General features: G+C 35.7%; 1 protein-coding gene across 1 annotated transcript in view; it reads left to right on the top strand.

Annotated features, from left to right (window-relative positions):
• ZFAND4 (zinc finger AN1-type containing 4) overlaps window positions 1-12905 on the top strand; it is a 62774-nt gene that overhangs the window by 42888 nt on the left and 6981 nt on the right. Inside the window, exons 6-7 of the mRNA XM_065894469.1 lie at window positions 1163-1310; window positions 11367-12542. Of these exons, the coding sequence (XP_065750541.1) occupies window positions 1163-1310; window positions 11367-12542 (1324 nt within the window). The remainder of the gene's footprint in view (window positions 1-1162; window positions 1311-11366; window positions 12543-12905) is intronic.

Here is a 12905-nt window from a genome sequence, read left to right as displayed (position 1 = left end):
TTCTTACAACCATATAGAACAGGAAATCTTATTAATTCTCATACTACTTTAGCATAGATACAGTAAATTGGGCACGGTGACCAGTGCACATGTTTCTTATGCTCAATTGAAAATTTCAGTCATTCTTCAAATATGCTGAGGTTGTGTACCATTTTAATTTTCCCATTACTGAAAAAGCTGAATGAAATTTTAGTTATGTTTGTGTTCAGTTCAGCAAACGTTTGTTAAATGTGTGCCAAGCATTGTGCCAGGTGCTAAGACTAGGAAGATGAACACAGCCTAATACATATTTTTTAAATTTATTTTTGGCTGTGTTAGGTCTTCACTGCTGCCTGCGGGCTTTCTCTAGTTGTGGTGAGCAGGGGCTACTCTTCACTGCAGTGCGCAGGCTTCTCATTGCAGTGGCTTATCTTGTTGTGGAGCATGGGCTCTAGGAGCATGGGCTTCAGTAGTTGTGGCATGCAGCCTCAGTAGTTGTGGTGCACAGGTTTAGTTGCTCCGCAGCATGTGGGATCTTCCCAGATCAGGGATCGAACCTGTGTCCCCTGCATTGGCAGGCGGATTCTTAACCACTGAGCCATCAGGGAAGTCCCAGGCCTAATATTAATATCTGCTTTCAACTTGCTTACATATGGGGGAATAAGGGGGAAAGATAGACATATAAGAATAGATATGAGGATAATATGATAGTGCCATTATATTATGGCATTATATTGTGGCATTATGTAGTCAAAGAGAAGGGGCTCCAAATAATAAATGTTACGTTATGAATAAATGTTATTGTGATTGATCAGTAATTGGAATGTTTTACATGTTTAATAATTTGTGTCATGACTTGACCAAGGTGTCATTTTAAAATCTGTGCTATTCTGTCTGGTTACATTTCCAAACATAAAAGATCTTCACTTATGGTATACTGACTTCAGAAAAGCTCAGCTGTACTAGATTTTCAGTAATGCTAGATCATAATATTTATCCCATTTACTTTTTTTCCTCATAAAAAATATATTTTTGAAATACATTTGCCTTGAATTTACATTGACAAGATGGATTTATCGTTTTATCATTAGCAACATCTATAGTTTATATTGCATTTAAAATATTTTTAGTCATTGGGCAGGTATAAGGTACATTTCAATAGTAATTATTATTTTCTTTGCAGTGGTGGTTCTGTGTATAATTTGCATACTGATGAAGATGAGGAAATTGAGCCTTCTCCTTCTGGGCAACAGATAATTGAAAATTCAATAACTATGAATAAGATGAAACTGCTGAAGGCTAAGATGGAGAACATGAATCTCAGCAAAAAGGTGAAGCTTGGCCAGGTCTTTCTCTAGTATATCCTTGCAGGGCTCACAGCATTGAGTCTGTTGGTAATTGTGGAAAAAAGAAGATTTATAAACTATTATTCATTTCAAGTTTCTGGCCTCAGTTATTTATTGAGATATTAAATGTAGTGAATTGATTTTTTTAGGCCAGCAATGTATTTAATGTGATAATACTGCACTCAGAATAATTCATGATTTAAAAAAATGTCATAGTTCTAGAGCTAAGAAAGATAATAAAAGATAGCCTAACCTTAATTTTGCAATAGTTACTTTTTAAAATGCTGTTAATATTTACTTATTATGGATATCTCTACTACCTGGATGTTGATAAGGAATGTTTAGCTTTACTAGGTAGTCAGTTTTCCAAAGTAATTGAATGAATTCTGTCCAATAGTGAATGAGAGTTGCAGTTTTCATGCATTCTTACCAGTATTTGATATGGTCCTTCTTTTTTATTTTTGTCCTTCTGGTTGGTGTGTAGTGGCATTACATTATGGTTTTTTTTCTTAATAAATAAATAAATAAATTTATTTATTTTTGGCTGCGTTGGGTCTTCGTTGTTGCACGCGGGCTTTCTCTAGTTGTGGCGAGCGGGGGCTACTCGTCATTGAGGTGTGTGGGCTTCTTGTTGCATGGCTTCTCTTGCTGCGGAGCACAGGCTCTAGGCGTGCAGGCTTCAGTAGTTGTGACATGCAGGCTCAGTAGTTGTGGCTCGTGGGCTCTAGAGCACAGGCTCAGTAGTTATGGCGCACGGGCTTAGTTGCTCTGCGGCATGTGGGATCTTCCTGGACCAGGGCTCCAACCCGTGTCCCCTGCATTGGCAGGCAGATTCTTAACCACTGCGCCACCAGGGAAGCCCTACATTATGGCTTTAATTTGCATTTCTCTGATCAATGAAGTTGAGCACCTTTCATGTATTTATTGGGTATTTGGATATCCTTTTTTGTAAAATGCCTGTTCAGATCTTTGGCCCATTTTAAAAATTGGGCTGTATGTGTTTTGCTTATTGACTTTTTTGGAGATCTTTAATATTCTGGATATGTTTTTTGTCATATATATGTACCACCACTCTATTATTTTGCTTTTCACTCCATTAATAACTTTTTATTTATTGAAATGTAATATGTATATAAAATAAAATTCACAAGTCTTTAATAGAGCTTGATGAATTTTTACATTTCTATACAGTCATGTTAGGTATAACTCAAATTAAAATAGGTATAACTCAAAATTAAAATTTCTCTCCAGATTTCCTTGTAACCTTTCCCATCAATACCTGCCTTTTCCTACTCCCAGAAATAACTACTATTCTTACATGTGTCACCATGAATTAGTTTTTACTGTTCTTGAGCTTTGTATAAATTATATCATATATAATATACCTTTTTTTTGGTCTGGTTTCTTTTGCTCAGCAAAATACTTTTGCAGTTCATCCATGTTGTTGCATGTATCATTTCATTCTCTTTTACTGCTGTGTACTAATCCATTGTATGACTATACAGGCATACCTCGGAGATATTGCAGATTCAGTTCCAGACCACCACAGTAAAGCGAATATCACAATAAAGTGAGTCACACGAATTTTTTTGGTTTCCCAGTGCATATAAAATTTATGTTTACACTATACTGTAGTCCATTAAGTGTGCAATAGCATTATGTCTAAAAAACAATGTGCATACCTTAATTAAAAATGCTTTATTGCTAAAAAACGTTAACCATAATCTGAGCCTTCCGTGAGTTGTAGTAGTAACATCAAAGATCACTGATCACGGATCACCATACAAATAAAATAATAATGAAAAAGTCTGAAGTATTGCAAGAATTACCAACATGTGACCCAGAGACCCAAAGTGAGCAAATGCTGTTGGAAAAATGGCATCAATATAGACTTGCTCAACACAGGGTTGCAACAAACTTTCAATTTGTAAAAAATGCGGTTATCTGCAAAGTGCAATAAAACGAGGTATGCCTGTACTTCCTTTCTTCCTTCTTCTTTTGACCTTTAGGTTGTTTCTAGTTTTTGGCTTTCATCAACAAAGCTGCTTTGAACATTCTTATACATGACTTTGGTGGACCCATGCACTCTTTTCTTTGGGGCATATAGCTAGGAATAGACTTGTAGAGTCATAGGGTAGGTATATGTGTAGCTTTAATTGTTTTGCTAAACAGTTTTGTGAAGTGTCTGAACCAGTTTACACTCGCATCAGAAACAGGAGAGTTCCCGTTTGTGTCACATCCTCACCAACACTTGACATTGTGAGTCTTTTTTATTTTATCCATTCTGGTGGATGTGTAGTGGTTTTAATTTACATTTCTCTGATGGAGAATAATGTTAAGCTTTTCATATGCTTATTCACCATTAAGATATTGACTTTTGTACCAACAGTCTTTATATCATGTGAATCTCACTGTCTAAATACATCCGTTTTCTTTTTTAAGATACTGACTTTTGTCTAGTGCTTGTTCAAATATTTTGCTCATTTTTAAAATTGGGTTGTCTGCCTTTTGCTTACTGATTTGAAGGAATTTTTATATACTATGGATACAAGTTCTTTGACAGATACATGATTTATAGATATTCTAGCAGCTGCTATTTCACTTTCTTATTTTTTTAATGAATAAATATTCTTTATTTTAATGTATTTTAACTTAATAGTATTCCTTTTATGATTACTAGTTTTTATAAACTTTTAATGAAGTTTTTTCCTACCACACGGTTTTGAAGACACATGCCTGTGTTTTTTATCCAAAAGCTGTATGATTTTTCTTTCTCATTTAGATTTACAATCCATCTGAAAAAAAGAAAAACCTCACAACTTTAAAAAACATATATAATGTAAAGTAGGATGAAGACAAGTTTTTTCCAGATGGAGTACAGTTGACCTAACTCTATTAAAAATAAAATCCTTTCCCCACAATCTTAAATGTTTATATACCTAATAACAGAACATCAAAATTCATGAAGCAAAAGCTACAAAGAGAAATAGTTAAATTCATAGTTATATTAGATTTCTAATATAACTCGCATTGTCAAAAATTGATAGGAAAGATAGACAGAAAATCAGAAAGGATATAAGAAGACTCGATCAACTGTAAACCTATTTGTCCCTATTGACGTTTAAAGAAAGCTCCACCTAACAACAGCAGAATATACATTCTTTTTAAGTGCACCCAGAGCATTTACTAAGATAAAGTGTATTGTATGCTATCAAACAAGTCCCAATAAGTTTTAAAAGACTCAAATCATACAAAAAATGCTCTCTTCATAGTATGAGTGTGTTTCGTGTTTGGTAATTGCAATCATTGTTGCTTTTGTTGTGGTCATCCATTTACAGTGCTTGGTGTCAGTTTATTTATCTCTTGTAAAAATAAAATACAGTGTGTGTGTGTGTGTGTGTGTGTGTGTGTGTGGAAAAAAATGCTCTCTTATTACTATGGATAAAATTAGGAGTCAACAAAGATATCTGGAAAATCTACTATTTTGGAAATAACACACTTCTAAGTAACTGATGGGTCGAAGAAGAAATCCAAAGGGAAGTTAAAAAGTATTTTACACTGAATAAAATTATTCTGATAATGTGGTGAATTTATTTTTTTTAAATATGAAATCAGTCTTAGAATGAACCATTCTTGGTTGTGGTGAATTTTACTTTTTATGTCTTTAGATTAAATTTCCTAATATTTTATTTAGGATTTTTGTTCATCAGAGAAATTGGTCTTTAATTTTCCTTTCTTTTCCAACATACAGCAAGGTTGAAAGAATTTTACAGTGAACACCTGTTTATCCACCACCTAGATTCTATAATTAACATTACTAAATTTTTAATTATAGTAAAATAAATATAACAAAATTTACCATCTTAATAATTTTTAAGTGTACATACAGTTCAGTAGTGTTAAGTACATTCACACTGTTGAGCAACCAATCTCCAGACTTTTTCATCTTGCAAATGGAAACTCTATACTCATTAAACAATTCCCTACTTCTCTACTCCCCCAGCCCCTGGCAACCACAATTCTACTCTCTGTTTTCTATGAATTTGACTTTCTTGAACCTCATATGAGTGAAATCCTACAGTATTTGTCTTTTTGTGACTTATTTCACTTAGCGATGTCCTCAAGGTTCATCCATGTTGTAGCTTATGTCACAATTTCAATACTTTTTAAGGTTGAGTAAATATGTATATACAACATTTTACTTAACCGTGCATCTGTCAATGGAGACATGTGTTGCTTACACCTTTTAGCTATTGTGAATAATGCTGTTATGAACAAGGGTATGCAAATATCTCTTTGAGACCCCACTTTAAATTCTTTCTGAAATTTACCCAGAATTTTAAGATCATATGGTAATTCTATTTTTAATTTTGGGGGGAACTGCCATACTGTTTTCCATAGCTTCCAATTTCTTCATATCCTCACCAATACTTGGGTTTTTTTGTTGTTTTTTTGCGGTACGCGGGCCTCTCACCATTGTGGCCTCTCCCGTTGCGGAGCACGGGCTCCGGACGCGCAGGCTCAGCGGCCATGGCTCACGGGCCCAGCTGCTCCGCGGCACGTGGAATCCTCCCGGACCGGAGCACGAACCCGTGTTCCCTGCATTGGCAGGCGGACTCTCAACCACTGCACCACCAGGGAAGCCCCTGTTTTTTTTTTTTTAATAGTAGTCATCCTAATGGACATGAGGTCGTAGTTGTACTTTTGATTTACAGTTTCCTAATAATTAATGATGTTGAGCATCTTTTCATGTTCTAGTTGGCCATTTGTATATCTTATTTGGAGAAATATCCATTCAAGTGCTTTGCCCATTTTTGAATCAGGTTATTGTTTTTGTTGTTGAGGTTTAAGAATTCTTTATATATTCTGGATATTAGCCCTTTATGATATATATGATTATCAAATATTTTCTCTTATTCTGTATGTTGCCTTTTTACTCTGATGGTAGTATCCTTTGATACACAGAAGCTTTAAATTTTGATGTAGTCCAGTTTATCTGTTTTCTCTTATGTTGCCCCTGCTTTTGATGTCATATCCAAGAAACCATTGCCAAATCCAATGTCATGAAGCTTTTCCTCCTGTTTTCTTCTGAGAATTTTATAGTTTTAGGTCTTTGATACATTTTTAAGTTAATTTTTGTATATGGTGCAAGGTAAGTGTCCAACTTCGTTCTTTTGTATGAAGATATCCAATTTTCCCAACTCCATTTGTTGAAGAAATTGTTCTTTCCCCATTGAGTAGTCTTGGCATCTTGTTGAAAGTCATTTGACTATATATGTGAGGGTTTATTTCTGGGTTCTCTGTTGTAGTCCATTGATCAATATGTTTGTCTTTATGTCAGTACCACACTATTTTGATTAGTGTGGTACTGACATAAAGACAGTACCACACCAACAGCTTTGTAATAAGCTTTACAATAAGTTTTAGCTTTGCAGTAAGTTTTGAAATCAGGAAGTGTGAGACCTGAAACTTTGTTCTTATGTGTCAATATTATTTTGAGTATTTGGGGTCCCTTGAGATCACTTACGAACTTTAGGATGGATTATTCTATTTCTTCAAAAATGCTATTGGGATTTTCACAGGGATTACATTAAATCTTTATATCAGTGTGACTCATGGCTTACTTAGAAGCAAACCTCTAGTTTACAAACGTGGAATATTAGGTACCTTTTTTTAAGATATAAATTTGTTTATTTATTTATTTTTGGCTGCATTCGGTCTTCATTGCTGCCTGCAGGCTTTCTCTAGTTGTGGCGAGCGGGGGTTACTCTTCGCTGCGCCACGCAGTCTTCTTATTGCGGTGGCTTCTCTTGTTGTAGAGCACAGGCTCTAGACTTGAGGGCTTCAGTAGTTGTGGCACGTGGGCTCGGTAGTTATGGCTCTCGGGCTCTAGAGCACAGGCTCAGTAGTTGGGGCGCATGGGCTTAGTTGTTCCGTGGCATGTGGGATCTTCCCAGACCAGGGCTTGAACCTGTGTCCCCGGCATTGGCAGGCAGATTCTTAACCACTGCGCCACCAAGGAAGTCCTATTATGTACCTTTTTATTACTGATTTGTAGTTTAATATCACTGTGGTCAGGGAACATACTCTAAATGATTTCAAGCCTTTGAAATTAGTTGAGGTTTGACTTGTGACTAAGCATATTAATAAATGCCACTTACACACTTGGAAAGACTGTGTAATCTGTCCATATATATAGTGTTCTGTATATATCAATTAGATAAGTTATTTGTGGTGTTCTGGTTTTCTAATTTTTGTGTGTGTCTGTTTTCCATCAGTTATTCAGAGAAGTGTATTAAAAATCTCCCTTTCTGGTAGTGGATTTGTGTGTTTCTCCTTTTAAGAAGTTTATTTTTGCTTTATGTATTTTGAAACTCTGTCAAACTAGATCAAATGATCTAGTACAGATTTTATGATATCCAAGGAATTGTGATATCTTTCTTGTAGTTTATATTATTATAAAAATTATTATTTATTATCATTATAAAAACGTTTTTATTTATGTCTTGTAATGCACTTGTCTTATTAGTATAAGCTACTTTGTTATTGGTATAGCTGAGCTAGCTTTATTTTGGTTTATGTTTCTATTATATTTCCACTCTGTTACTTTCACTCTATGTTCCTATATTTAAGAATTGTCTCTTGTATTCAGTACATGGTTAGTTTTTTCTTTTTTCTTTTTTTTCATGGTTACTTTTATTATTTTTTAATTTAAACTGACAAGCTTAAGATTTTCATCTATTACATTTAGTATAATTACCAATACATGTGGATTTTTATCATCTTACTATTTTCTATTTAACCACCTGTTTTATGTTTCTTTTTCTCTCCTTTTTTAGATTAGTCTATTTTTTGTTATTCAGTTGTTTTTTTTTTTTTTTTTCGGTACGTGGGCCTCTCACTGTTGTGGCCTCTCCCGTTGCGGAGCACAGGCTCTGGATGCACAGGCTCAGCAGCCATGGCTCACGGGCCCAGCCGCTCTGCGGCATGTGGGATCTTCCCAGACTGGGGCACGAACCCGTGTCCCCTGCATCGGCAGGTGGACTCTCAACCGCTGCGCCATCAGGGAAGCCCTGTTATTCAGTTTTTATCCTCTACTACTTTGTTAGCAATTTACAAGTGGTTACTCTAGAGATTATTTGTACATTCTTGACTACTTATAGTCTAATAAAAATGATTTTTACCACTTTGCTTTTAATGCCAGAATCTTAGAACACTAACTCCATTTATACATCCAAACACCTTTTGAGTCATTGTCATGCATTTTAATTTCACATATATTTTGAGCCCCTCAAATTGTTTTATATTGCTAATATTATTTATATTTACCCATATATTTACCTTTTCTGTTGCTCTTTATTCTTTCCTGCAATTACTTGCTTCCTTTAAAGATTTTTTACCTCCCATCTGAATCTTTTAGTGTTTCTTTTAATTTAGGTCTCCTGGCAATTAAGTCTCTTAGATTTTGTCTGAACACTTATTTTACCTTTTTTACTTTGAAAAATGTTCAGTCCTTCAGAAATGTTATACCTGTGAACAACCATGAAAATTTTACCTAGATTCACCAGTTAACATTTTCCCACATTTGTTTTCTTTCCCTATTTCTTTTACCTGATCTATTTGGGAGTTAGTTGCAGATATAGTAACATTTACCCCTAAATATTTAATTCAGTATATAACTCCTAAGAACAGAGCCTTCTCCTACATAACCACAATGTAGTTATCACACACATAATTTATCACTGATACACATTACTTCATCCATATTCACATTTCTCCATGTCTCAATAATGTATTCGATAGCATTTTGTTTTATTTTGATTTTTCTTTCTGTCTTCAATCTGGGATCCAATCAAGAATCATGCATTGTTGTATTTAGTTGTAATGTTTTCTTGGTCTGCTTTTATACAGAACTATTTCTTAGCCTTTTTTGGACATTCATGTCAGATATTTTTGAAGTGTAGGCCAATTTTGTAGAATATCCTCAGTTTGAGTTTGTCTTATTGCTTCATCATGATTAGATGCAGGTCAAACATTTTTGGCAGGATATTATGTAGACGACATATTCTTTTCAGTTCAGCTCATCAGGGAGAACTTAATGTCAATTTGTAGTATTTTCATTAATTTTTAAAAGAAATTTTGCATTTTTAGTTGATAGTTTATCCAAGACTAGTTTGAGTTTGAAAAACTCCTGGTGAGAGAGGCTTTTTAATTTTTTAAAATTTCTCTTTTTATTGCATAGAAATCAGAGAACGTTATTTCCACATCTGCTTAATAGAATTTGATTATTTGTGATTTAATGTCACTCTTTATGACTGTCCTGTGTATACTTAAGAAAATGGCTCATTCTCTGTTATCAGGGTAAAAGTTTGATAGCTGTCTGAAAGATTTGACATTATTAAATCGTCCTCTATTTCCTTATTTTTTGTCAGCCTGCTCTCTCTTAGAATGAGAATAGTGATACGTGAAAATCTGTAATTATTAGTGGGTTTCTGTGTATTTTTCTTTTCATCTCCCATAGTTTTTGCTTTAAGAAGGTGGTTGTGTGATTTAGTGCATAAATATTAATAACTGTTGTATTTTCATTATACTGCTAATTCTAGACGTTATAAAATGTTTCATCTCTGACCTTCAGCTTGAATTTTCCTTGCCTGATATCAGGCCCATAACCCTTGATATCTTATTGTTTTAATTTGCTTTGTGTACTCTTTCTCATGTCTTTTTTTTATTAACTTTTGATTTACTTTGTTTTAGGAAGATGTTTTATATATAGCATAGAGTTGTTTTTTGCTTTGTGAACCAATTTGAAATTAAAAAAATATACCACTTAATCACATTCACATTTATTGGTATGACTTTTATATTTGGTCTTTTTAAAAAATATATATTTATTTACTTACGGCTGTGTCGGGTCTTCGTTGCTGCGTGTGGGCTTTCTCTAGTTGTGGCAAGTGGGTGCTACTCTTCGTTGCGGTGCACGGGCTTCTCATTGTGGTGCGCGGGCTTCTCATCGCGGTGGCTTCTCTCGTTGTGGAGCACGGGCTCTAGGTGTGTGGGCTTCAGTAGCTGTGGCACGTGGGCTCAGTAGTTGTGGCACGTGGGCTCTAGAGCACAGGCTCAGTAGTTATGGCTCACGGTCTTAGCTGCTCTGAGGCATGTGGGATCTTTCCGGGCCAGGACTCGAACCCGTGTCCCCTGCATTGGCAGGCAGATTCTTAACAACAGCCACCGGGGACATCCCCATATTTGGTCCTTAATGTCTTATTATTTTGTTATATTTACAGTTTTTTTATGGCCTGTTTTGTGTGTGTATGGGTATGTGAGTATGTGTTTTTTGGTACTTCAGAAGGCTTTTATTTTTTGTTCTACTGTTTAACTTTATAGTAATATCTTTTATCATGTCCTTATTCTGCCTTTTCCATACTTAATTGTCTTCTCTTTTATTTTTAAAAGATATCTTTTGACTCCTACTTATTAAGTTATAATCAATGAACTTATTTTACTTTCTCTCATCTTTCTTCTTCCATTTTTAATATTTGCATTATTTCTGTTTTTTAAGATAGTATAACATTTACAAATCATTTTTCTAATCTTGTCCCCACTCTTAGTTTTAGGTCTTTAATTAAATATATTACATGCTTACTATCAGTCTTTTTACTGAAGTTTACCCGTGCTGCTGCTTCTTTTTTTTTTTTTTTTTGCGGTACGCGGGCCTCTCACTGTTGTGGCCTCTCCCGCTGCGGAGCACAAGCTCCGGACACGCAGGCTCAGTGGCCACGGCTCGTGGGCCTAACCGCTCCGCGGCATGTGGGATTTTCCCGGACCGGGGCACGAACCCGTGTCCCCTGCATCGGCAGGCGGACTCTCAACCACTGCGCCACCAGGGAAGCCCCAGATTTTAACCTTTTTAAACATTTTAGATTGAGGTAATCCAAATGCCAGTATGTTAACAGAAGTAACCTTTTCTTCCTTTATTAATTTTTGTTAATGGGCAGAGAAAATGACCGTGTAAAGAATTATATATTCTCTCTTTTCTTTTAGCCTAAGAAGCCTGTCAAGGTAAAACCTCGTCCACCTGTAGTTCCTCGACCTTCCAGTAGTTCCACGCCAGCTGCTTGCCACAGATTGTTAAGGGTTCTCCCCCACATTGGGCAGTCTTGTTTACCTTCTTCTGGGAACACATATCTGCCTGACTCGGCCAGCAATGCCATTTCAAGTTTGCCAGCTCTGCCCCCTGCTGATATATCCATATCATCTATCGCTAGTGATTTTATTAAGGAAGACAATAACTGGGAGAGTAACACACAGTCTCATTCCCATAGTGGCTTCAAACTACCACCTCAGATACCCCCTATGGAGTTTGAAAATGACAAAGAGCTTGCTGATTCTGTTCTCCATCTTGGATCATCCCTACCTAGGCAGACAAAAAACTTTTCAGGAAATTTGTCATCTAATAATGAGGATGACACTGTTTTATTTCCAACTTCAGAAGAGTGTGTAACTGAAGAATCGCTTCTACCTGAAGTGGGTTCGTTTGCTTCCTTTACCGAAGGAAATGCTGATGAACAGAGCAGTGGCTTAGAAGGCACACAGAAGATAAATCCAGAATTCTCACTCACTAATGGTGATAAAGGGTTGAAAGCTACAGAGCAGCATCTTAAACATGTTGCAAGAGTGTTGAGTGGTGAATCAGTAGAAACTGCAGTTCTCGACCACCGTGAATTAAGTCCTCACAAGAATAGACTCTTATCACCTCTTCACTGTTCTGCACCAATGTCACTACATAACTCTCTGGTGAAACCACAGAGACAGTCCAAATGTTTTGAGTCTGGGAACCTCCAGTCTTCTGCTTCACAAAATGTGCTTCGGTCGCTGGACATTCGAAATATAACTGATTCTTCTTTCCCTAGGACTACTTGCTTTCGAGCTGTTAAAGTCGATTCACCTGGGAAAAGATCTGATATTATTTCTAAAGTTGAGGCTCGGGATATCACAGAAATGGCTAACAAGGCATCCAAAGAGCCTGTTGGTTGTGTAAATAATATAGGTTTTCTTGCTTCGCTGGCCCGGAGCGCAAGCAGAGACAGCTTGCAGAGCACACGTGGGGCAGGCAGGCTTCGAACCTCTGGAATTGGGCTGTTTACAAACCTCCAGCATTTTCAGGAAGAAAGCCTTAGGAAAAGTTCTCCCCAGTTAGAACCTACAGAATTTTTTTTAGTAAGTATTTGCCTTTCAATATGTTCTACTAGTTATCCATGTAGTGATTCAACATATAGTTTGTTTTCTGTTTACACATTAAATAAAGAGGCCTAAGGTTGAATTCTTTTCATAACTTTCTCCTAAAATGTTTATCTAGTTTGTAGAAAATTTTTTTGACAGTTGAATTTTTAATAATGTTTTGGTCCTAAATTGAGAACTATAATTTGAAAGTAGCTTTGTGTAAACAGTTTATCATGTATTTTTAAATACTAAATATTTTTATTAATGTTTTTCCTCAATAAGAACTTTTATTTGAGCCATCGAATTTTACTTTCTTATAGATAAAGAGTAAGTACAATATTGATGGATGGGACAATCAGG

This window comes from Phocoena phocoena, chromosome 16, assembly GCF_963924675.1.
Source record: "Phocoena phocoena chromosome 16, mPhoPho1.1, whole genome shotgun sequence".
NCBI classification, from domain to species: Eukaryota; Metazoa; Chordata; class Mammalia; order Artiodactyla; family Phocoenidae; genus Phocoena; species Phocoena phocoena.
This window is presented reverse-complemented; position numbering and strand designations above follow the sequence as displayed.